The sequence below is a fragment of the Camarhynchus parvulus genome, chromosome 3 (assembly GCF_901933205.1).
Source record: "Camarhynchus parvulus chromosome 3, STF_HiC, whole genome shotgun sequence".
Classification (NCBI taxonomy): Eukaryota; Metazoa; Chordata; class Aves; order Passeriformes; family Thraupidae; genus Camarhynchus; species Camarhynchus parvulus.
This window is the reverse complement of record NC_044573.1, coordinates 55,718,733-55,745,964: the sequence shown is the minus strand read 5'-3', so window position 1 is coordinate 55,745,964 and position 27,232 is coordinate 55,718,733. Positions and strand designations below refer to the sequence as shown.

General features: G+C 41.1%; 1 protein-coding gene across 1 annotated transcript; it reads left to right on the top strand.

The window, feature by feature from the left end:
• The first annotated feature begins 14,960 nt into the window (after positions 1-14,960).
• On the top strand, positions 14,961-26,900 carry IYD (iodotyrosine deiodinase). The gene is made up of 5 exons (XM_030946036.1): positions 14,961-15,141; positions 21,244-21,438; positions 23,500-23,659; positions 24,865-25,021; positions 26,718-26,900. The coding sequence occupies exons 1-5, from the start codon at positions 14,961-14,963 to the stop codon at positions 26,898-26,900; spliced, it is 876 nt and encodes a 291-aa protein (XP_030801896.1).
• The last annotated feature ends 332 nt before the right edge of the window (positions 26,901-27,232 follow it).

Genomic DNA, 27,232 nt, shown 5'->3' with positions numbered 1-27,232 from the left:
AAGGTAGGATGCTGTTGCTGAGCAGGAACAAGATGTCTTCCAGTTACAGCTGCTCCTGCAGAAGCTCTGTCTGGTGATGCTTTGTTTATCTTCCTTGTGAGGATTGTGAGAAGGGAACCAGAAATACTAGGCAAGCTCTGCTTTAAGGGATAACCTCTATGATATCTCTCCTTTTGCATCAGAAATGTGCAAATAGAAAATGACAGCATTATTTTCCTTTCCCTCTTTTTTTGCTGCAGTATGCTTTCTCCCCTGCCTGGCATACTGATTTGCTCAAGAATCCAGGCAGCAATCTGGTGGAGAAAAAAATTAGGTACATACAAGCTTTGCTCAGCACTATATCATGACTGGACTCCTACTAGAATCTAATAGTTTTTGCCTCCAGATCTCAAAGTACTTCATGTGTAAAATAATGTCCCATTTCAACAATTTATTTCTTTTTTCAAGCTTTAAACAAAGAGAATGACTGAAATATATTTCACAAATCATCTCACAGATGTCTTCCTTGTCCTCATATGTGTCACACAGCTCTGTCTCAAGCATTTTTGCATACTTGAGACAGCATTTTGCAATGCCAGGATATTCTGGTTGCAAGGCCTTACTTCATTTAAACTGAATTTCAGGAGTAGCAGTAAAGCTTTATGAAAGCCTTGAAATCATCAGGAGAGTAGCCTAGAAGATGTAATTATGTTTGTGCTCTTTTGTGCTGGTGCTCTTATTTGTGAGCCTGGGAGACATAGCCAAGCTTGCCTCTGGTATGAAATTTTTAAAAATATGCAATTCAGACAGAATTAAAAAATTATTTGGGGGAGGAGTCAAGGAAAACGGTAGATTTGACACAGAACCCCAGAGGTAAGTCAATCCATAAAGAAAGATATTGAAATTTCCTTATAAGAGAGAGAATTTAGTTATTTTAGAATATAACACTGGTGATGCAGACCCTGACCCAGGTTTGCCAGCCCAGAGTGCTATTTCTGACAGTATCCATGGGTGAAGACCTATGGAAGAGTCTGAGCAAGACAGGTATGTGTGGTACTTGTTCTCCCAGGCTTCACATTTTTGACCTCGGAGACTTCATGGCTAGATGTGGCCCAGGCAGTTGCCCTCTGTGAGAACATGTCCAGCCTTCCTTTGAAGTCACAAAAACTCGTACCATCTGTAGTACCCTTTGTCAAGGAGCTCCTGCTGCCCTTTTTGCTGTTATTTTGGCTCCTTCAAGCTTCAACTGATGACCCCCTGTTGCTGGTACTGTTTGTTAGAGACGCAATCAGTCTTTTTGCAGCCTTTTTTTTTGTATACCCAGAAGTCACCTCTTTCACAGACTGATGTGTCCTACCTCTCTCATTTGTTCCTTGTACAGCAGCTTTCTCTGCCTTTGATCTTCTCTTCTGCCTTCCTCTGAACATTTGCCAGTACTGCTATAAAGATTTTGAGGGATTTTCTTGCTCAGTTGTATGAGATTCCTCTGCAATTTTTCACAGCTGGTACTAGTCCTTGCTATCCTGAATAATTTGGTATTCTTTATAAGTTTTCTCCTTTCACCCTTTTCTAAATTTTCCATAAATACGCTGAACAGCAGTGTATTTATGGAAATTCAGACTCCTCTTGAGCTGTTGCTTACTCTCCATTGAGAAAATGTTGCTACTCTGTTTCCTAACCAGCCAAAGACCTTCCATGGATGCTTGGTTTCTTCTAATGCTTTAGAAGATGTTTTTGAAAATCAAGGGAGTCAGTGTCAACAAAATTACTCTTCTCTTCAGATTTGTGGATCCCTTTGCAGTTCTCCAGGGAGGGCAAGAAAGATCTTCTCATTATAAAAGCCTAAATTTCATACTCTGATCATCCCAAGTAGCTTGTGCTTCTCTAGTTGACCACTAATTTTTTTCACTAATAAAATTCCTCTTAATTATCTTGGTTCAAGGTCAGGCTGCTTTTCCTACGTTGCTTCTGATGATTTTTTAGGAATTGGTGCCGCTTTGACCCACAGCTGAGACTAAATCTTGCAAGTGCATCCTAGAACTGAAGACATGGTCAGCTCACCACCCTGCTGGTGTCCTGGCCCCATCCTGGGCCAGCGCTCAGGACACATCACACTGTTCTCAAGTGACAAACTGTGTGCTCAGAGAAAGAAAAGGTACTAAAGCATAGATAAGTAGGCTAGGCTGGGTGCTCACATGGGAGGGGGGTGTTCAGTCCCTGCTGTGCCACTGCTCAGTCTCTCTCTGCCTCTCTCCCTGCGTGTGCTGTGGGTGTAGTGGTATTTTCCCAGCTCACAGGGTTTGGACTGGATAAGTAGACTTCAGACAGGCAAGGACCTTATTTACTACTAGAATCTGTGCCATAGCAGAGCCAAAAATAGGTGGGTGAGTGTACTTAGAGTACCAGTGGAGCACCACTAACCTTATGTGACAGAGTGAGGGCTAGCATGCTACAAATGTGCTGTGAAGAGGGAGTGGGAAAGCCCTGGCTGAGCGCAGTAGGATCAACCTCTCCTCATGGAAAAGGTGCTGGTTCCCCTTGTCAAAACATTGACTTAGGCGGGACTTTCCAAACAGGACATTTTTTGTCTGATTTGACCCTTTGTGTGTGAGCTTTAGGGCCTGCTTAGGGCTGTAAATCCGTTACCTTCAGACATGCTCGAAGTTCTTCATGGTCTGGAGATGAAGCTGGGGTGGCAGAAAGGGCCAGGCCTTGTGAAACACAGAACGACAGAAAGGGGCTGTCACAGAGGGGCATGTTGGCCATGAGTCTGCAGAGAGCAGTTAAAATTGGCTAGAGTACAGTTATTCCTCTTGTTGCACTACACCTCTAATTTAAACTTCTATGTGGAAATTACTTTCAGCAGGTAGTGATTTGCAGGAAAAAAATATTCTTCTACTCAGTATTATGAGAGATAGGCTGTCTGAGGCACATTGAACTGTGTGCTCTCCCTCCTCCATGCATTGTGCATTAGTCCAGCCATGCCTCACAGAGGCATTTGCATGAGTAATTAACTGCCATTTCCTGCAAATCAAATTACTTGGAATTAGAATTTAAAATTACTTTCCAATTACTGAACCACACTTTTTAGTGAGAGCAATGTTTTTACTGTGCCATATTTAGATAGGGCAGAGGCTCTTAACTCTTTCAAGAGAGCAATTATTTCTGAGAAGCACAGTGTGTCCAGGGATCCCAACCTTATTTGCTTTACACTGCTAACAACCGCTGGAGCTGGTGATGCTGTTCTCACAAGTGAGACAAATTAATTTGCTTCTTAAACTTTATGAGTAGAACAACATAAAATTTCCTTTATTAGCATCACGTTTCAAGGACAGTTGTGTGAGCTTCAGTACAAAGTTGGTTTTTGTTTTTGAGGTGTATGCAAGCAACATTGTGCAGAGCCTTTTCATGACAGGCTGTATAACTGCATGTGCAGATGTATATATAATTTTAAATGAAGATATCCCTATTATCACTTAGACTATCAATTTAAATTGCCAATAGGAATGTTGTACTAATATTGGAGAAAAGTATTTCCTAAAAATATTCTTTGAAAATTTACGGACCCTGAATTTCCTCGTGTCTTGTGTCTGATAGTGATCAGAAAAATTGTCTTTCTGTCTGCCTGAAACACAACTAAATAATAAAAGGGATTATGTAAAAATGATAAAGGTAGGACATCATATTTTAAAGTTGTGCTGTGGGAACTTTGGCTGGCATCAATGTGTTGAAGAAAACAAATGCATTCATGTTTCTTGATTCCAGCAAACCAAGTCTTGCATGTAACTTAAATGACTTCCTGGCTATCTAGTGTGGTTTCACAGAGTCAAAGCCTTATTATTAATGTCTGCTTGAAGAACACAGTACCCTGTTAACCGTTAATAGGAGTCAATGAATCCTAATTGATTCAGCGACCAGGGAATATTTGATGTTCAAGATCATAAAATATTATGAGAACAGTCATTAATTTTTGCTATCTCCTGCCTAGAAAAGGAGTGGATTTAGTTAAAAGGAATACTAGAAGTACAACTTGCTTTTTCTGTGTTATATATAAGAGCATAATGACATTGTGTAGCTAACTTGAACTGACAGGAGCAATGAAATGTAAGGTTAAGATTCTTACTACCTCTAATCTTGCTGAGGCTGGAAGTACTGCAGTGCACTAAGCAATAACACTACAGAAATAAAGAGACCCATTATAATTGTAAACAGGAGCATGGAAAAAGGAGAGCTTGACTTATTTCTGATCAGATTTTTTGCCAGACTGTTGGAATAATCATGGAATTACCCCTTCTGAAACCAATAGAGGTCCCCAAATTAACAGCAAAAATAGAATTTGTCCTAAATTTGTTTAATCTCACCCAAATGTGGCCTTTAATTTACCCTGTCAAGTTAGAGCATGGGTTCAAGGAGGAGTGCTGGCACAAAAGGCATGTCATTGGTGCTGCCTTCTTTCTTTTGCTCAGGCCAGATGGCTCTGCTCTGGGGAACCTGCAGTGCATCCTGGAGGGCAATCATAGTATGGGAGGTGATTGCTGAAGGTGAGCTCCTCTGCCAACATCCAGACAACTTGAGTTAGGGTTTCACTGACTCTCATGCCCTAATTGTGAGGAAAGGCAATATTTGTGCTTTTAAAGAGTGTTTGGACCTGTGATGGAGGCTGAAAAGGGAAGAGCGCTATGAAGCTGGACATTGGAAAATAAAAGGAGAGGGAAGAGGTGGGGGAAGTGAGAGGAAGAGGAAGCAGGACAGCATGGGTGGATGGAGCAGGTGAGCAGGCTGATGGTAAATGAGCAGAGCTGTTTGCTGCCAAGCAGCTCCCAGAAGGCAACACTGGGAAAGACAGACTTGTCTCTATGAGGCCTGAACTTACTGTCTCCACCTGGGCTATGGCTGAGCTTGTCAGCTTGTGTCAGCATGTTTTCAGAGTGTCCTCAGGAGGGTTTGATTCAAGGGTGATGAAGAGTGCAGAAAAGAAATCTTTTCTTAAGCCACCTACTAGCACAAGAAGCCCATCAAGCAGAGGGTCATGGTAATTCAAGCCTTTGCCTTCTGAAGAGAAGGCTGACATGCTTTCAGTGATCTGCCTTAACCATTGCCATGAAGGGACCTGGTTTTGAAAGACAGGAGGATTTAGCATCATCTGAGGCATTTTTTGCTGCCATGGCCAGGATACTGGAACAGCTGAACAGTTGCTTGGATCTGTCAGTTTGGTGTCTGTTCAGAGGCTCATCACACAGTTTTGCTGGACAATTAGCTCCCTGAACCTTCTCTAATAGGAATAATGCTGGGCAGAAACCAGACAGGACAGTGCTGTGCAATGTATTTAGACAGTTAAATGGTTAACAACAGAGCTCCTGTTGCGATTCAGTCATGCCAGTAGCATAATGCCAGCTTCTGTCCTCATCTGACACTTTCATGCTGCTCGGAAGGAACCGCTGGGGAAATAGGCTTTCACAGATTGTTAGTCGTACAGCCACAGCCCTCAGAGCCTTGTATAATAAAGCACTGGCTGAGGAAGGGGAAATAACCAAGTGCTGGTAACATACCACGTCTATTTTTGCTATCAGCACAGCCTCAAAGGCAGCTGATTCTGGGTGGGAGGTAAAGTTCTCAGAGGGCACCTCAATTAACATCAGGGCTTGGACAGGGGCCCCGCCTGGTTTCGTAGATAAAGCTTCGCTGCTTTTTCATTTACTGAGACAAACCTGACTAAAATGAGCAATTGTGTTCTCATGCTGCAAAAAGCCACTGACAAAGCTCTAAAGTGGGATCCTCAGTGTGTGTGTGTACCTGCTGGCAAAGCACACGATGACAGACTACCTCACAGTTAGCAGGGGCAGGACGAATCTGTAGCACAGAGAAAGCAGTATATAGGTCCTAATTATTTTTTATTTTGGAGTGGAATCACACTGAAAAGCAAACAGTTGCAGTCAATACTGAAAAACGAGGTTATTTATCTCTTTGGGCACAGAAGATGCTCCAGCACTGATTAACTGTAATGGACTGCAGGGCACTGATTGCAAGGTAAGATATGATTGATCAAGGGTGGGAAGACACTTGGTATAGGGGCAGCACCTTGGCAACCTTTAAAAGAGCATCAGCCACATGTGCAGAGCTGTCCCAAGTGATCTCCACAAGCAGTGAACAGGGACTGTGTTGTTGCTGCAAGATAATCTGGGAGCATCAGGCAGGGCAGAAGTCTGTTCTGTCACTGTATTATTGGTGGCAGGGGGTGAGGATGCTGGCAGAATGCCTGGATCTCTGAGTTCACTCATTTATGGTGCACATTGTATTTTCTAGAAATACCCATTCATAAGTTTTTAAGTAAAGTAACCTCTGTGGAGTCTGAGTTTCTTTTTCCTCATACCAATGACTACAGTCATAATATATCTGTGATGCGAAGACTGTCACAGTGGGTTTTGCCTGTGTAGTTAGTCTGATCTTTTCAATGAACTTGGATCCCAAAGATACAGAGGAAAATTTCAGATCAGCCCATTTCCAAGCTCAGTATGCATAAATCAGATCTGACCCCAGTGGAAGAAACCACATGCCAAGTTCACTGGCCGGTAGAATAGCAAACTTCAAGAAGTTTAATTGTCCCACACTGTTGTATTTTTCAAACAGTCCAATAATATCCAGTTTCAATTTCAGGGAGCAGTTGTCTGTAAAGAAGTGTTAGCTGAATAAAGTGAATTGTTTGAGCAGTGCTGGGATTTTGGGATTTTGAACTGTCCTTGTGAGAAAGGCTGCTTTTTAATTTTTTTAATTTTTTTATTTTTTTCTGGACCAACCTGGGAAAGCTGCAGCTTCTTCCTATAGGAGGGAAGATGGTGAATATTAATCACCCCTTGGCAACCTGTCAGGTAGCAGATTGCAACCCCAGAGAAGTGATTTGAATATCTGATATGACAGGTTAATAAACAAATATTTACACATAGGGTTAAAAGTAACAGTAGAGTTGGGCAAGAGATCTGCATCTCCTGAACTCTTAGGTCAGTGCCTTGTGTGGGAAAAATGTTTCCCTTTCTAGCCTTGGGGAAAAGGGCAGAAATATCTTTGTCAGGAAATATTGTTTAAATTCTCTGTGTGCTTGGGATTTCTCTTTGAGCAGATCATTCAAGAAAAGAACAAGATTGGCAATTCTGGGTTCCTTGGCTGACTTTCCAGCCTCAGGACTGCTGTGGCACGTGCTGACCTGACTAACCAACTATCCCACCCTCTCTTGGTACCAAAATATTTGACATTATCAGACTCTCTAAAAAATGTCTCCCATAGTGTCTGATGTCTCTGTGGTTTACCTGAGAGCTGGGTTAGCACATGTGCTGTTCTGGGCTTTGTGCATTGCACAGGCATTCGCTTCCCAGCTTCCCTTCATAAGCAACAAGTGCTGGAGCAAGGGAGAGGGAAATACTGAACAGCATCATCCTTGATGCAGGTGAACCAGAGTCCCAGCTTATCCTTTGCCACTGATTCCACTGTGTCCCCTTAGGGAGATGCTCTCTGTTAGGCTGGGTGAGGAGCCCATGTGGCAGCTCCACCATCCAAGCCAACCCTGCAGACAGCAAGGTGTGACTCCTGTGGAGGAGAGCAGCTGGAGAGGGGAGAGCTAATGATGGACACACCCACCTTAGTGATGAGAGGAAGCTGTGGATGCCCTTGGCAGTAATGACAGGGTTTCAGACTCATGATAGATTTCTTCAGGGGGGCTAGGAGATGAAACTCATTCAAAGCATGTAAAGAAGAAGAAAAAAAATTCAAAACAAGCAACCCACAAAAAACCTGAGCCCTTTGAACATTGCTATTTATGATTACATAGGAATTCAAGGCTTCCTTCATGTTCATAGCTAGAAACTGTTTTCCTAGATAAAGTTTTAGAGGCTTAGATGTAATCAGCTAAGGAACTCTTCAAATAAGCTAAGCCGTGTTTTGATTTGGTGCAAATAAGAAGTGAAGTAATAGGAATAGCTATTCCTGGAACAGCTGAAGCTTTGAAATGCTGATTTAAAATGCTCCATGCTGCCATTCAGCTGTCCAGTCGTAGCAGTATGGAACAAAAGACAGTTTTCCTCTCTGTGAACATACAAAAAGAAGGATATATTAGCAATTGGAAATAAAAATCCAGCTCTAAAAAACCAGGGGAGATAATTTTTGTCCTCTTTTACCTTTTACTTTATATTTTTATTCTATTTTTTTTCCTCCCTGTATTTCTTCTTAGTATCAAAAAGACAATAGCAATGTTTCTTACAGCTACAAAGGATATCCAGTTATCATTCCTCTACTGCTGTTACCTCACTCGACATCATGATCTGAAAAGCCTGCTCATGTGGGGCGCGACTATGAATTTGCTATAAACACTCATTCTCCTGACAAGGAAGAGAGATCTGGGATGATGCCTGTGCTGCAGTCAGAATCCCAGGCAGGGCAGGTATGGGCTCTGTGATGCTGGGGAGCTGCAGGGGTGCCAGCACAAGGAGCTCTCAGAGTCTTTGCCCAGGTGTTGGGTAAACCTTGGCATGGTGGTAACTGTTGGCTCTGATAATGGAGCTGGTTTTGGTCTATCTATACATGTACTTCAGCCCCACACCCTGGGCAGTGTGGTCAAACAGAATCTGCCTTTTGGATTTCTGTCTCTGAATTCTGCCCTTGCCTTCCCCTCTTTGGCCCAATATGCAGAGAATGTTTCCTGTGATATTTGATCTGGAAGAGGCTATTCTCAGCCTGCTGGCCATTGGGAAGAGACCATTGCTAGCCCTCCTTCCTGTTCCCTAAAAACCCCTATTCTGAAGAGGTTTTAATAGCCTCTGTTAGGCTTTGTGTTCCCATGGGGTTACTAAGAAATGGACTTTACTTTCCCCCATCAGTTGGTATCAAAGGTAACTCACAGAATCAAACAGATTTGAACACAGCCTATTATGAGTCTGTGCCTAAAAGTGATTGTGGAAAAACAACATTTTGTCTTTATTTTGCCCCAATTTGGGACAAATCTCTTTCAAGCTCTGTGTTATCTGCAGACCTTTGGTGGTTTCCATGTAAGTTCAGTGATGTTTTTGGGATCTTTGTTTAGAGTTTTAGTGGGTTTCTGAAAACTCAGCCATGCAGCTTTACTTCAGTGAGTAGCACTACTAATGTCCACCAGATTCCTGCCATGTGGAAACTCACTCCTACAGCTTCATGATGGTAACATTGGTACAGGAACAGCAAATTTCTTGTTCTACTATGAATCTGGGGGCAAATTAGTCTCTGGGTTAAATTTACTTTCTGAAATCAGAAATATTTTAGGAGCACATGTTTGTCCTATTGAGAACAACTAATGGTGTGTCTGATAAGACGGATCCCAATAAATGGATTATCCTATTTAGAAAGATACTAGTGAATCAGGCCTGTAGTTAGGCTATTTCTTCTGCCTGTGGTACATAAACACAGGTAGTTTGCAAGTGAAGGGCACTATACCGAGGACAAATGGAAAGAATTGCTCTGTTGCATGGTGCTCTGTTGTCTTGTGCTTTTGTTGCTATGGGATGTAATTCTATTACCCACTGTACTGCTAGATTTCAAAAGGATAGTTCATAAGCACTAATAATATTTGTGGCAATCTGAGCTAAGTTAATGAAGAAGATAATCAAATCTAATGCTCCAGGGCAAGATATGTGATATCTCCAGGGGTCATAAAGAGATCATACAGCTGTCTCGGGGCAAGGGGCAGTTGTATGTGTGAGTGCAAGAAGAGGCAAGAGGCAGCAGAAAAGTGAGGGTCACCTTGCTCAGAAGCACTGTGTGCTGGTCACTGGCAGAGGCAGGAGGTGATTGCTAGATTGGCACAGAGATGGAGATGCTTATTAAGCTAATGATATTTTTAGTAATGCCAATACCTAATAGATAAGTTTCAGCTGATCCCAGACATTTGTCTCAATGTGTTGATTGGGAAATTGGATTAAGTAGCTCAGGCATGGCTCTGCCTTGCCCACAGCAAGCATATTCTGGCTTGGGATCTGACCAAGGATGGCATTGAAATAGCCTTTGGAATTTGTTTTTTGGAAAACACAAGCTTCAGTGTGAAACTCACTTCTGAAGCAAATGCAGTATTTTATTGTATCTCTAGACAATACCCAGTGGTGAATTTTTCTTGCTTCTAGCTATAAACACAGATTATTTTGTGGACCCTTTCATCACCACATACTGGTATATAGCTTGAGGGTCCAAACAGGGACCTTGTGTCCTTGTAGGTATGTAACTGATGATGTTCAGCAAAGGACATTTGCAATGGGAATTACAGCCAGCACCCAAAAACATGTTTTCTCTCACAGACTCATGCTGTATTTATTGCAAGTACCTCCTTCATCTTACTCTGCACTTCTGTATGTTCACTGTGAGCATTCTTCTATTTCTTCTTCTTCTGTTGTTTTTAACACATATCTGCTTTTTGCTACAGTAAGATTCTGTCCTAGTTTCAGCCTAAGACAAGTTAATTTTTAGCTGTAGCCACGAGGTGGCAGAGCCTGGAGCTGTGTGGGTGTGCCTAGGTTGTTACTCTATACCGTGCACTTCATCAGGGGGAGGCAGAAATAAGGGATTCTCACTTCCAAGGAGGATGATGTAGCTTGTTGACATAGCCATTGTGTTTTTCTCCACTCCTCTGGCAGCAGAATGCAGGCTGCAGTTTGCTTTCACCTGGAGGGGCGTGCAGTACATCTGGAATTGACTCCCCAGGGGTGGAAGCACAGTCCCACCATCTGCCATGGACTGATCCAGGCTGCAATGGAAAACAGTGAGGCTCCAGAACATCTGCAGTTCTTTGATGACATCATTGTATGGAGCAACATGGCAGAGGGAGTTTTTGAGAAAGGGGAGAAGATAACCCGGATACTCCTGAAGGCCAGTTCTGCCATAAAACAAAGTAAGGTTAAAGGACTTGCCCAGGAAATTCGGGTTTTTGGAGTAAAATGGCAAGAAGAATGTTGTCACATTCTCATGGACATGGTCAAAAACCAGCAAAATACCCAGTGTGTTCTCACCCACAGGCAAGAAGGAAACATGGTTTTCTATCTCATTGCTGTTTCCAGTAAATTTTTAATATCTCAGCTAAGGATACCTGCCCTTGTCTGTCTCACTGGAGGCAGGGCTAGGAGGGGAGTGGGTTGTGGTTCTCATTTCAGTGGGAGCACTAAATTATGTAATTCCATTCCTGTGCCGCAACAACTTCTCATACCAAATCCTATCCATGTGAGGACATCAAGTGCTATAGCCTGTGTGCATATGGCCAAAGGTAGATGATTAGGAAAAACAAGAAGGCTAAGGACTGCATGAAGTGGTCCCTCCTTCTACATGCCTTCCTAAGCCTCAGAGACTTCCTAAATTAGGTGTTTTAACTACCATACTTTGCCTTTTGATAGTTAAACTATTCTGAATAGATGTGTTGGGTCCCTTTTTGAATGTCTAGATCTTACTAATTTTCTGTAGCACCGAATAAGGACCCCTAAGAGTTCTCCAGTAAAGAGACTTCTCAAAGTAAAAATGTGTGATGAGCAGGTGCCATTTGTTGGCTTCAAGTGTCCTTGCACCCTACAATGGTGCCCGTGCCCACCATGTGACAGTCTTGTGCCCATGGGCGATCCTTGTGTGACTGTTCCACTGTGGGTCCATCCATACTGGCATTTGCTCATCGCAAATTTTTTTTTTGAGGAAAAAAAAAAGGGCTGTATTTGACACTAGAGTGCTTTTTCTTTTTTCCTTCAGAAGAACAACAGCTATCCACAGAATTTAATGGGAAATATTAAAGTATTTTGGGACCAGAAGCTTTTGGTATGATGGTCTGTACCTTTTAGGAGCACTTACATGTTTTTCATGCAGTAATAGTGGAGTACTTTGCTGTTCACAATTGTTGTATTTCTAGCAACATTTTCTAACTTCTTTCCATGTTAGTCAGAAAAGCTCCATTATTTCTAGGAGTAGGATTATTTGTAAAGTTTCTCCTGGCTTTTTTGAGACTCAAAAAAACCTCCAAAAATTCAGCTGCTAGTTTTTAGGGTTTACTGTAGAGAAGAAGAAATAATTGTAATAAATGTTCTTGAATATGCCATTATATTAATGACATTTATATAAAGCTTGGATTGAAAAAAAATTAGCAGAAAAACGGATTGAAAGCTAGTGTACAAAAATTAACTGCTTCCACCCTCAATTCCTCAAGACATCACCATGTTTCTGTTTTAGTGCTCACAATATAGAGTCACTTAAACTAATTCAGGTTTTAATTAAACAAGGTAGGCTGGAGTTTCTGTTGCGTTGAAGTGCAACCTAACAATTTGCAATATGTAACATCAAATAGATTTTGCTTAAGTTAATACCAAAGTAACTTTTATTTAACTTTCTTTCTTTCTCTGTTCTACAAAAGAAAAATTAATATCACCTGAAAGGAAGTCAAAGTTATTCTGGAGCAGTAAGCTATTACAAAGTTTCCAATATTGCAAATAGAGGTAGTTATTTTAAACAACATAATTCACCCTTCTGTATTGCTTCTCTCTCTTTCAACACAGACCTGTCTCTTCATAGGCTGGATTCTCAGCTGCAGAGCATCCAGATCCTAATTTATGTGTATGTGAATAATCAAGGTTAATACATTCCCTGTGGGAGAAACAGTCAGTGCTGTTCAGACCACATTCTGTTTTCCTCCCTTGCCACAGAGTAAGCTGTTGAAAATGTGTCTGATTAAATTGCAGGTTCCTTCTCTATTCTTATGAATTAATTTAATGTTTCTAATTGGGATTAGGTAAAGTAACTCTCCCCATGACTGGGCAGCCAGCAGGTGGGACAAATGAGTTTAAATATCTAGTCTAAATCAAGGAGACAGAGGATAAGTTTACATATTTTCTTTTTTTCCCCCGTGATGATTGTTTCTGTTCCTATAGCGTGTACTTGTTTTGGGGTTTTTTATACATGCAGCCCAAATCAGTGACCCAAGCGCATGTCCCAGGTCACAAATTGACTGGACAGTAGGGAAGACAAGGTTCATGGCTTGGATTTTCAAGAAATTTTCCTCTTAGTCAGAGGTAGATGGAAGCTTATTGCCAACTTTACTGTATTAGATTAAATTAGGAACCTAAAAACAACTTTCTCATGTCCTCTCTATTACTGCTCTGATGGATTTGTGCAGTCCTTTGGCTGGTACTGGGGCCACCCTTTTTACACAGATCCCAAATACTGCCTATAAGGACTGGTACCTGCAGGAACTGGGGGCTTGTGTGTTGGAGTAGGATGCAGTGGAACAGCAGTTAAGTATTTATTCTGTATCTGAGCTGGACAGCTGAGAAAACCCAGCCTGGGTACAAGCCTTGAGGCAGTTTCATTTTGCCTCTCAGCACATCTGGACAATATGTGCACAGCTGTGCAATTCACTTGACTGTGCCCTTTTAACACAAGGATCTTGTGTTAACAGAGGATACAGGTCTGGACTGTCAGCCAGACTATCATTGTGTGTGGCCAACCAGTGTGGTCACACATTCCTCTTCTTGTGCAGCAACCTGGCCACTAATCTGTGCTTCCCAACACACAGACCAGTCCTCAAGGCAGCTGGCAGTATCTGCTGGAGCACTGGAAGGTAGGGAGCCCTTGGAGTGACAGTGTCAAATGGGACCAGTGAGAGTGTGCGCAGTGCTGCAAAACTGTTGGGGTGAGAGGCATGAGTGGTAGGGCATGGACTGAGAACCTGTCAGGAGGGAACCTGTGCATACCCCAAAGTCTCTCTCTCCTTTGTGTCCTGGTTTCCATCTTGAGGAAAGGGGGCTGCAATGACGCCCTGCAGGTGCCAGCTGGGACTCACCATCTCCTGGTATGGCTACACTCACAACTGCTCCCACTTATCTTGGGGGGGCTTATTCAAAATGTGGATTGTCTTGCCACGGATGCTGGGACATCAGAAATGGCCCTGTATGCCATGGGATAAGGATTGGCAAGGATGGTGCTTGGCAGGTGCTAAGAAGAGCTGATGGACACTGGTGGCTGCATACAGAGAGCACTTCTGCATCCTGCTCTGCAGCCCAACCCTCAGCACCCGCTGCCATCTGACATTTCATTATCCAGTATGTCCCAACAGCCCCAGACAAAGACAGCAAATCAGTGTTGCTGTGTTGGTTCAGTTCCCAAGCAGCTGGCTGAGGTAAAAATGGGTTAAGCATTTAGATATTGACCATTATTGGATTATACCAGGATCCTATCAGTTTTTAATCTTTGAGAGGATGCTGAAACATGCCTTTTAAATTCACTGCAGCCCTCACATATTTTTGACTTTGATTCCTTGAATTCTTCCTGTCAGTTCCCCCAGAAGAGCCAGGATGAATACAGGGCTCTGTGAATGGTCTCACTCATGCTTTATGGAGAGGCAATGCTGCCCCTTTACTTATCTGTTTTATTGACCCGTTGATATAGCTGAGGGTGGTGCTGCAAACTGATTTGTGATTGGTGATATTCTGAATTCCTGGGATACATGTAAAATGTTAATTTTATGAGTTAAATATTGAAGAGGTGCCATTAGTTTTTGAAAGTCATATTCCCACTTGGCTCTTCTCATAATCACTTGTACAAGGAAGATTACTGGGATTACCATAACAATGAAGAGGGGAGAAGTCTTTTGCCTTATTCTGGAGTTTGAAAAGACCTTGGGGTTTTAAAATTTATTTTGCACTCGACAGCATTTATATGTATGGTCAGTGCCTCTGCTTGCTGTTTGTAAGATGTTTCTTCTCAGAAAATATATAAACCTGGGTCTGGAGGTTTTTTTAACTGCAGGAGCTATTTATTAACAGCAGGAGCCCATCACAGATGAGATTGTGGGGGCGGTGTCTGAAAAGTAGAAGCAAGATAGGGTAGAGGACTGAACTTTGAGTCCACCCCTTTTTGCTTACTGCTTTGCTGCTCTTCCCTCTTCAGCCTCTCCTTTTCATGAGAAACTACTGAACGTGGAAGAAAGGCTCCACATTTCCATAGTCATGGCTCTCTTTTCTTCCCTCACACCAGTATTTATAGCCATTATATGTGTTTTGATTGGGGTGATAATGAAGAAGACGAACGGAGAGAAGGAAAAACGTGACACTAAAAGCAAGCATCCATCTCGCCCATGGGTGGATGAAGATTTAAAAGATGGCACTGACCATCCCTTAGAAGAAGAAGGTAAGAAAAATCTTATCCCAAACACTTTTGTTGTTTGAATTTTATCTGCTGATATGAATGAAGGAGGTGCAGTCTTCTGGACTTCTCCACAGTGGCAGCAATGCTCAGTGCAGCACTGCTGCTGTGCCCTGAGCTTGTCAGCTCCCAGCCAGGGAGGCAGTCCTCATGTTGTGTCACTCTTGGTGTAAATTTCTATTCCCTCCAGACCCCACAAATCAGAGTGCAAAAAATATATATATAAAATATATTCTCAGAGACTCGTGACTGTTCCTCTGTACAGCAGATCTCAGACATACGAGGGACTCTATGGACAGTGTAAGGAAAGAGAGGAGATCCTGCTGAATTCCCCACAGTCTCTTCCCAGGCCATATTAGTGTGAGCAAAGGGAAGACCTGAGCAGATGTTTCTATCTGCAAGTCAACTCACTTTATCACTCAGTGATACATGTTTGTTCTCAGCACAGCTGAAAAGTTGGAAATGGGTTTACTACTGTTTTTACAAAGGTCCTCCACTTGTAGCTTCTGAGAATGTCAATGACAGCTTTGTTGTGAGCTGTGTTGATCAAATATTTAAGAACAAGATGTGTTGGTGGTGATAATCTGGTCACTCAGCTGCATATTTGAACCCATACAGGATGCCCTTTGTTTTCCTTAGCTTTTTCTGATTCACAGCTTGGAGAAAAGTCTAAGCTCAAAATGTACCCTTCCTTTTCCTTCCTAACTATCCTCCATAAACTCACTTTATTTCTTTGTAAAATAAAAATCTGCTGAGTTCTGTTCCTATCAGTTTTTTTTTAAAGTTGTAGTTAATGCAGGTCTTTTTTTTTTTTCTTTTTTCTCCCTCAAGCTGGTTTCAAAGACTTGTTGAGGGTCTGTCTGGGTTATTTTTTCACCCATAATAGCACTCCCTCAGTCTGCTTCTAGGAATCTTAAAACTTACATTGTCCTTCTGCATATAGACCCATTTCTAAGAACTATCATAGCTCTAGTCTCAGTGTTCAGTGTACTTTGAGCTAGTGTTGTTTATCGGTTTCTGAAAAGAGTTGATACCAAGAAAGGTTTAAACCCTGTTGACTATATTCCAAATATAGAAAATTTCTTTACAAATCAGTTCATCTGTTGTATCTTCCTTTGTTCAATGCAAAATAGATTCTGTATAAAATTATTCCATAATTTCTTTGTCACTAATGACTTACTACTTCAGTTAAATTGCTGCAAATTACAATTCCTGTGGGTAGTTCAAATGATAATCTATGAATTACCATCTTGGACTATAGCTGTTTCAGTTAAAAAATTTAGATCCTTTGCATAAACAAACCTATTATCTCTTATCAATGAGCCTCACAGCCATATCTCCATATATAAAATTTTAGTCTTGTATGTGTTTCCCTGTTATTCAGGCTCTAAATTCAAAACTGTACTAGTTTTTGTTGCAAAAAAAATTGCTTGCAAAAAATTTTTGACAGGTAAACATGTTGGTACTGTTACTAAGTTTTATTTACTTACTAAGCTTTATTTACTTTTAAATAAAACTTTTTTCAATATACCATGTCATCCAATATTAAATTTTCTTGCTATTTTTATTTTAGCAACAAATAATGACCTTTCCCTTAGTGGTATGTGATTCAAACCAATTTCTTTGTAAAATAGTCGTGTTTTTTATCTCTAGAAATATTAAAATAATTTCATCATTCATAGGGAAATTTTTCATTGGCCCAGCCTAAATGAGAAGAGTAGCAAGGAGAAGAAAAAGAGTTAGTAAAGATCTGCTACTTTGCTAGAGCCTTCATTATGGATCAAAACATGTTAACCTTGTTGTCAGTGTTAAAATTTTTACTGACTGCACTAGGTGCTGAAATGGAAACGTGGATGTAAAAGAGATTTTTTTTTAATACTAAAGAGTACTTTACCTGCTGTGTAAATTCTGTTATTTTTTTAACGTATCTTACTTTATCAGAAAAGCTCAGTTCTACTTAAACATCTCTGGCTGGCTTGTGCTTAAAGGTTAAGTTCCTCTGAAGAGAATTTGAGTTAGGTAACATGAAGGCCTGTTCTAAAGCTAGAATCTAGGGCTGCCCCATATGAACAAGCTGAATTTTCAGCAGCCCCCTGAATAGGAAGGTGCAGCTGAAGACCAAGCCTTTTAATTCATGTCCCTGACCAAAGCAAGGTCTCTCAGCTAGAAAAACAGAAAAGCACTGACCTCACTTGTAGCCCTATGAGCCTTCCCTGCAGTGGAACCCTCAGGGATGTTTCCCATGAGAAGGACATGCCTTTCAGCAGCAGAGCATTCAGTGTAAGGAGCTGAACTGCTTGGGCAGACTCAGTAGGGTCACTTATTGGCAGTGAAGGGTGGAATGGTGAGGGCCAAGTGCTCCTGAGTTTGTCTGTGTTGTGTTTTCCACAGCTAAAGAGATGGATGTTTCTCGTAGCAGCCAGAAACCCAGTTCTTTTGTTAAGTGCAAAGCACTCAGTCCATTTGTTTAATGCTTTAACTGGCATTACTTCAGATTTTTTTGCATGCCCATCTACCCCATAACCTTTTTCTTCATTTATATTATTAACCTTTTTCTTCGTTTATATTAAGATCCAGAATGAGAGATTGTTATGCTGTGGATTGGTAAGGACACTGATGATACACTCTACTAAGGACTGCAAAACAACACACAAAGTCCCAAATATTCCATTCCTTACAAAAATCCACTGTTAGTTGCTTGTGATACTCCTTGTAATAGATCTGTCCCACTTAAAAGCATTCTCCTCTCCCCAGTTTCATAAAATTCCCATATCTTAATAATACTACTACTGACATGGATGAGGCAGTAGCAATTTAAACCTCCTTTACAATGACAGCTCATATTTTGTATAATTTAGGAACACAGGACTTAGATGGACACAGTGCATTACTGTGTGTATCTTCCTGCTGCTGCAAATACATCCAGCCTTTGTCATCAGCTGAATGAACATGAAAACTGGACTTTTGTGACCCCTTTTCTTTAACCTTGCTGAAAGGCTGGTCCAGAATTTCTTAGTATAGGTTAAAAGCCCTCCTCTACCTTTCTGCCTGCCCAAACTTATTTAATACTACTGTATACCTATTTAATCTGTTCCATCCTCTTGATTTCAAAGGATTCTCTTCCAGCCCTGGCATATACTCTCCTGAGGTTTATGGATAGCAATCAGATTACCTCTCACCTTTCTAGGTTATACTTATAACCTTATACTAGGTTTTCTCTTTATATAACAGCCAGTCTATCTCTTAAGATCATAAGAAACCTTCTGCAACTGCATTCCAGTTGAGGTAATTTTCTCAATGTTTTGATGCTGTGTTGTTTCTTCCAGGGTCTGTGACTCTCCAACTTGGTACTTCTTTTTCTTAAGATCCCTGACCCTCTCTTGAGGTTTCCAGGATCAGCCTGCTAAGCACTATTTATAACCCACTAGTAGGGTAATCCATCTCTTTTAGTTCCCTATTAGTCACACTCAGTTCGGGGATGGATTCACTACTGGGATTCCTGTAGTGGCCCATTTTGCAGCAGTCTGCCATTAATCAGATAAAGAACCCACAGGATCAGTTACCCAGCATTTAAGACTAAAGATGTGAAAACTTTCTTTACACACATTGAATTTTTTTCCTATGCATCATGTCTTTACACTGGAAAAGAGAGTTGGAGAGGCATTGTATGCTCAGGAAGAAATTATCTAGAGAAGAAACTTGTTTGGAAAGCAAATGCAGTAGACTGGGGTTTCTCAAAGATCAGTCTCAGGATCAATTGTTAATATTATCTGGTGGTCTTTGTGTAGAACCAAGGAGAGTAAAAGTGAAATGTCTTAGTGACATACAACTGGAAGCCAGCAACACAGAGAAGTGTCAGTGTAGGTAAAATTAGTGGCCAACAGAAGTGAAATGACAACTTACTGTTCTCAGTATGAGTTTTTAATTAAGAACTCATGCTTCAAACTGAGTTAAAATTTATTACATGATTTGCAGGCTGATTATAACCTCCCATATGGACTGCTGGGAAGAACATTGTTATCATCCTAAAATCTTTCCAGAGAGGAATTTCTGATAGAGATAGAAAAATGTACTTTTGAAATGAGATTCCATTTGGGATATCTGAGCCAAAACCATTCCAGACTTAAAAAAGCAGGAAGCTTGATGACTACTGTAGATGGCAATCTTGAGAATGTGGCTAACAAGGTAAAAGTCTTGCTAGGAGGATGTCTGCTGTCCATCAAGTGGTGGAATACAAAGAGATTAAACAAGACACAATACTTGTGTAATGTGACTGTACAAACAGAAGAGTGTCTAAACACAGCAATTAGAGATATAGAGTGCATGCACTAAACAGATGGTGCTGATAATGATTTAAAGTTAGCATATGGATAATGTTAACTGCTAAGAAAGAATGGTAGACACATGATGGAAGAGAATATGTAAGAGATTAATTTATTTTAAGAAAATAAATTTGCCAAGAGAGTATTGGTTTTGTGTGTCAGTTCCTGCACTTCTAGGTTTTCCTGCTTCAGCCAGTATTCCCATGTTGAGTGTATTGAGGTTTTCCATTCTCATTAGCCCTCTCACCTTTGTCCCATGTTCAAAATCTTTGAAAGTACATTTCTTTTTTCACCTTATTATTAAATTGAGATATCTTGACCAAACAGCAGCTTCACTTCTCTTCTACTTACACAGGAAACCCCCCCCAACAACCCAAAACAAGAAAGCACTCACTATTTTTCCAAGTGTAAATCACAAAGGGAACATTACCAAGAGGCACCTTTTTACTTCTTGAGCGTGCACAATATGATCACTAAAATAATTTTTACCAGGGCTCACTGCTTTCCATTAACCTGGAGCCAGGTCCTTGCAGGCTATGACCAAGAGTGCTTAACATAGGCATGAAATGCTAAACCAAACAAATTCTCAGGGTGAATTCTTTGTACACAAAATGAAATGATGGTGGTTTGGGGACCAGAACCATTCAGTTTAGATTCAACTTATAAAACTGGATTTATTTTGCCCCTTTGCACAGACTGAGCCACACAAATATTTCACTGCTTTTAAAATGAACAAAAAACCAGCCTGGTCTCTAAGGCAACTGCATACTACTAAAACACAGAAGTAATTGCTGTTTGAATTTGTGCTGGAGATTGCTATGATTTGGGAATGATAGCCTAATAGCAACAGAAAAAGAACTGGAATATTTTTTCCTGACTCAGGTCTCTGTAGCAGATTGCTCAATACTATTGACTAGTCAAAATGTAGCATTGAAATGGCTTTAACTTCCACATCATAGCTGCAAAAAATGCTGTCCATGCTGATTCTAGAAATATGGGGGAGAAAGAGGCCTCAGAGACAACAGGAGATTCATTTTGTGATATAAACAGACAGCTTTCATTGAAATGGAGAATCATTTTGAGTTTTTAAATTAAAGCCAAGAAACACAATATCCTACATTTGATATGTTGTTATTCTAAATATAGATGCCTGACATCCATTTCCTCTTATGCTGAAAGTATCGGGAAACCAAAGAGCTTAACCACAAAGTCACATTTCTGCAGAGCCAAAGCTTGCAATGTTTCTGCTATGAAACATGAACATGGAAGAAGCTGACATTCAGCTCCTCAGAGGAGATTTTACACATATTGGTAGTTAAGCTCTCTCCTTAACTTCAATAATTTAATTGATTTTTTTTCCTTATTAAACAACTCAAGAAGGAACACACATGTTCACATTTACTTGCTGAGAAAATTGGGCTGGAAGCCTGTCCACTTTTTCAGTGCTCTTTCAGCTTGTAACCCATTTTTGCAGGCAGGCTTGCAGGCTGAAGTGGAGAAGGCAATAACTTCTTTGTGGATCACACTTTCTAGAGCAGGCCAGGACCCTCCTGCCTATTGGTATTTAAACAAGGCTTTTATTCAGTAGCTGGAGCTGGGCATCAATGAGTTGTGTCAACTGGAACCTTAGACTTTGCCTTACCAGCGGTGTAGAAGTGCAGTGTATGCCAGTGCAGGACAAGGTGCCTTACAGTGTGAGTGCCAAGGATATCAACAGCATTCTCCAGCAAAAAAAAAATCCCTAACCACTTGTATTTTCTTGCAGAGGGTGAGGAAGAGTGGCAAGGACTTGAAGAAAATGTTGCCCATGTCCCCTTCACTGGCGAGCGCTACTCTGAGGCTGAAATGATTAAGAGGTCACAGGCATTCTATGAGCTTCTAAATAAGAGACGATCTGTCAGGTTTCTCAGTGATGAGCCAGTCCCCAGGGAGGTCATTGATAATGTCATCAGAACAGCAGGTAGGTACTGAGTGGTTCAAGGGCTGGGGAAAAAAAAAGGATCAGCATTGCTGTTCAACTGTGTAACTGTGAAAAGGTGGTGTGGAAAAGCCAAGAGAACTGGAATTTTGCGTATGGTTTTCCTAGATTCACCTGTAGCTGGAATGAATTAGCACCCATTGATTGATTGGAAATTACTCAGCTTGAACAACTGTATGTTGGAGACTTGTTTGGAGTACTCCCAATTTCGCTGTATTTGCAGTTCACCCATAAGGGAAGAAAGCATTTCAACAGCATGAAACAAATAACTTAATTGTCAACTTTTAAAACATGTTATTTAAAATTAAATTTATGTGTGGTTTATCGAGACATCTTTCAAATAGAAATATTGAAGTGTTTTCTCAAAAATGTCAAGCCATATGTACTTCACATGCTCTAAAATTTAATGCATTATGATGATAATATTTATCATTTGTGGGTTTTGCATTTTGGGGTCCCCCCACAAACAAATAAATTAAATTGTCTCAGCCATGCAAAATATTTCATACATATTGAATATATGTTGGCATAAATAGTTGGTGCCTAATAAAGGGAAAGAATTTCAGTCTAGAACAAAACACCTTTTCCAGTCCTTCCAACAGTGGTGCCAGACCCCTGTTGCATACGATTGGAGTGTTATGCTGAGGACCCCAAAGAGGTTATTTGACTGAATGTCAGAAACGGATTACATTTGTTGTTGTTGTTGAGCATTCATGTGTTTCAAATCATTACTGTCATGTCCTGGCCTAATCTCATCTCTGCCTTAGTAACATCGACTTCAGCCAGGAGTGGTTTTGACCCTCATGATTTCTCTTATTCTATGAGCCAGCTGCTGCTACTATAGAAAATATTCCCAAGCTGCCTTAGAGAAAAGTTCAGTAGCCTTTAGGAGGGTTAATAATCTAAAGAATCTCCACATTTGAGGTACATTATTTTCCCTTTAAGAACTGTAAGCAGCTTTGTTAGTGCACTGTAAAGAGTCTCCATCTCCCTCTAATTAACTAGGCATCATTAAAACACTGAGCATGTTTTGGCAAATGCAGCAAAGCAAACAAGCCTGGCGTGCAGATGAAGTACTTAGTAACCCTGAAAGCTTTGGGCTGTGTAGAGAAAAGGAAAACAAAAGGAAGCATGAATGCCATCAGTTTTTACCCAAACCTGAGGAAAGGCAAGGTTCACAATAAAAAAAACATTTTCATATATCAAGAGAGTTCAAGCTGCTTATTAAGTGTTTCTTAAAATAAACCCAGTCCTTAGTATTGTATGCATTCAAGTTCTTCAAATATTTTTAAATGTGTATGAGGGACCAGAGAGATCTAAACAGTCTTCTTTATATATCTGTGAACCTGTGCAGATATATATTCTTCAGCTTTTGGCTTTTAACCTCTAGGCAGTTAAAATATTTCTCCAGTGGTGTTGGTAGGTGAGCAAGTACAGATTTAATATATATATATAATTATATTTTAAAAACATATAATAGATATCATGTATATGTCCACACCTATGAACACCAGCTGTCTTTGGGACAACAAACTCAAGCCTGTACTCTCTATGGCAGATGTCTGTGCTGTACAGTTCCTTATCTTTGTCAGTCAGCAACAGGTTCCTGCCGGTAGTCACTCAGCCTTGTTTTCCTGAAAGCCATTGTTTTCACCCTTTAGCTAAAACCACGTGTCAGAGTTGGCTGTGTATTCAGACAGAGCTCTGCTTTTGGTACAACACTTTGTAATACCATTACTGCATTCATATATATCACACCATATTACTGCCTCATCATAAGAACCTCCAAAAAAGGAATTTTTTACAAATCCTTAACACACTGTATTCCTGTAAGATGACAGTATGAAAGGACTAACCTCTGTTCTTCAATAGGATTTCACATTCTTTGAGAAAGAAATGAAGAGGATTGTCTGCCAGAACATAGTCCTTTTCTTCCCATCTCATCCACTTGCTTTCCCATTGCTCATTTGATCAGCCTAAAAGCTCACAAGGAAGAGCTGATATCTCTCACTGGTTTTTACTTTTCCCTGTTTTTGTATGAAGGTACTTCACCTAGTGGAGCACACACTGAGCCCTGGACCTTTGTGGTCGTGCAAGATCCATATTTAAAACGTAAGATTCGTGAAATTGTAGAAGAAGAAGAGGAAATCAACTACAAAAAAAGGATGGGAGACAGATGGGTTAATGACCTGAAAAGATTGAGGTATGAAAAGTCAATTACCTAAGGGGTGTGAAGATAGCTGTTGTTTCAGTGTAGGAAAGACTTCTATAATTTTCTGTTTCTTCCTTCCTCTCACTTTTAATGTTTTTATAAAATCTATGTTTGGAAACAAAAACTTATAAATATATGTAGAACTGTGCCTTGGTGGCTGGTTCATAAAATTGCTTCCAGTAAAAGGGATTACATGCTCTCTATTTTGAAAGTTTTCCAAGCACTTGGCTCCATCATTATTTTCTCCTATGTAACCTCTGCGGCTGAAACTCTTGTCCCAGATTTTTTCTGTTATTTGCCAAACAGTCAAGCTCCCAAAGTCACTGGAAGGTTTGCTACCAACTGAGGAAGGCCCCAAGGCCTGTCTCTATCCAAGTGCTGAATTATGCAATATTTAATTGTTCCAAATGCCCTCCCAAGTCTCACTGACTTGCTTAACTTCACACAATGGGAAGATGTCTACTGAGTCCTGGCTTGTCAAATGGAGCACGTGCACAAAGATTTGTAGGGTTGAGTTGCCCTACTTGCTAGATTATGTTGCTATTGTTTGGGTGCTTAGGTGCTATGCAAATTTATGTGCTATGCAAACAACTAAATGCCAGAGGTTCTTATGTTTTGAGTGACAACAGTAGAAAACACTCATTTTCTTGTCTAAATCCTGTATCATGATTGTCATTTAAGAAATTGGGAACCAAATGAATTGTAACAGGGATGAAATACCCAGGAACAGAATAACAATTTTTGCCATTGGAATATATTTAGGTTTAGACCTTAGACAAAAAAGTTTTGCATTTTTCTGACAGCAGGCTTTCCTGCAATGACAAAAAAGTTGGTACTGCTGGAAACAGGCAAATCTGCAAAATTCCAGGAATTAAATAATCACAAAGGCAAATGCTCATGAGGTCAGTTCATAGATAAGAGGTCAAGAGCTATCTCTTATTTGTATGCAATTCCACTCTTCAGAGTGAGCACATAAACCCCTCAGCCAAATCTGTTAAAATTGAGAACTCTCTTCCAGCTTTTTTTCTTTCTGAAATGTTTCTATTTAAGCTGATAATCCTTTGCAGTAAATGTTCTAAGGTTTAGTCTGCTGCTTTAATTGTCATGTACCTATAGTGCTCCTTTGCAGACAGTAAATGTAACTTACAGGAAAGTGTAAAGGTTGCAAAATAAATTGCTTAAACCTTCTTTTGCAGAACAAATTGGATCAAAGAGTACTTGGACACTGCTCCATATCTGATCCTCATTTTCAAGCAGGTATATGGGCGGCTTCCAAATGGCAAAAAGAAGACCCACTACTACAATGAAATCAGCGTTTCCATTGCCTGTGGTATCCTGCTTGCTGCACTGCAGGTACGTTGACAGAACCAACATACTGTGAGTCCATATATTAATTTGGATTACCTACCAAGACTGTTCTGCCCAAATGAGGGTGGAACCCAGTTAAGATTTTAACATTTTTAGTCTCCTGGATTACTCCAATTCCTGGCAATATGTCTTAGTTTGGGTTTTAACTTTATTCTACACAGGTCTACATCTGAGAAGGTGATTCCTATCCTCAGTACTGGTTAACACGAAGAAAAATATAATGTAGCTTCCAGAGCTGTCACTCTTTTCTCGGCACAGGCTTCAGCTCCTGTGGTTTCTGCCTTATGCTAACAGGGCTGACAGGCTCTTCAGACTACCCAAGCACGACTGTGTGGTGCCACACTGGCCCCTTCTTTTCAGTAATCCCTATAAAACAGCTTGACACCAAACCACTTTTAGTATACAATGCTGAAAAAAAAAAAAAGATCAGGGACATATTCCACAGAACATGCTGTACTATTTCAATCAGTCTTTCTGAAGCATTTCTGAAAGTGCACTGATCTCTAAAGCTCAGCATGTTTGACACCAGCCAGTTAGATTTTCTCAGCGGTTTCTCAGTGCTCAGTTCTGCTTCTTGTACCTGATGTACTCACACAAGTGTTAAATAGAGAAGCTATTCTCATAGTTAACCTGGCATGTCAGCAAGATAACAGCAAGGTGCCTCCTCTTATATTAGGCCAACTTCCTACCAGGCACTGCCACTTGTCCTCCATTCTGTTTCAAATGACACTTTCTGTCGTGCATTGCTGCTCCTCAGGCACCATTCAGCACCATCACTGATAGCTCTTCTCCTCTTGAGGAGATCGTAGAGATTAATAAACATGACAGGTGTATTTCCTGGGCACCTCTCCCTGGCTGACTTGTGTCTCAGAGCCTCCCAAAATGCTTGCATTGAGTAGACAGAGAGACTGAAATCCACATGTGCAGCTCTCAGGAAGTGACTCAGCTGTGTGTGATCACACCTTGGATGATGTCAGCTCTTTATTGTTTGCCTGGAGTTTTTAGGGTTTTTGTGAGGTTTTGAATGAGAGGAAGAGTGATACATAGACTTATTTTGGGATTCTGATGTAATCCATAACAATGGCCACTGTGAGAGACGCCAACAGACTCCTGTGACAGCTTCTGAGGCAGAGCCTGTGTCCCCTCTCCCTGCGAGGTACAGCTCTTGAGGAGGAGCTCAAGTGTTCACAAGGCTGTAAGGCAGCTTCCTGCCAGCTGTATGGAGGCAAGAACTGAAATAATTCTCTGTATGAGCCAGATTGTAGAATCATGGAATAGTTTGGTTTGGAATGGATGTCTCAAGACCATCTAGTCCAACCATCAGCACCATGGGATGACTTTCCAATCATGTCCCCACATCTGCCTCTCAGCTTTCCTGTGGCCATGGATTCCCCGTCACACTGGCACAGCAGGCAGGCTCTGGCTCTACAGCACACAGACATGGCACGCAGACTGTGCTGCTGCTGTGATGGAGAATGCTCCACTTCTCTGTAAGCAGAGCATCCCTCGTGGTGCTACTGAGGCTGTTAGTAAATCAGGTGCTCCAAAGGCTGCAGCAGGTCTAACAAAGCAGCATTTCTGGACTAGCTGACAGAAGGATGTGTACAGGTGTGGTGGGAACAACCACTACAAACAAAGAGCACAGACCTCTGTCTCTCTGTTGCTGTCTGTCTTGCTGCAGAACGCAGGTCTGTACACCGTGACCTCCACGCCGCTGAACTGCGGCCCGCAGCTGCGGGTGCTGCTCCAGCGGCCAGCGAACGAGAAGCTCCTGTTGCTGCTCCCTGTTGGCTATCCCAAGAAGGACGCCACTGTGCCTGCGCTGACACGGAAGCCGCTGGAAGACATCATGGTGGTGATGTGAGCCCAGAGCCAGGGGAAGGAGGGCAACCCTGCTGACAGCTGTAGTTGTCACTGCCGTTTCTGTGCATTGTCCCCATATGCTCTGGCTGTTTACACCTCTATTTCTTTTAGTGCTTGTAATCTACTTAGAGCAGTGAGCAGTCAAGCACTGTGCCTTGGACAGCTGCTGTTACCTATCTGACCAGGGTGTTGTTCCAGGGAATATGTACAATGGCATTTAAATGTTCTCATCACTTGATTTTTCTCATGTATTTTGGGGAGGAATCTCTTCTTGAGCTGGAATCTATATTTTCTTTATACTTTTGTGATTGCCATTACACAGTTATTTTAAGA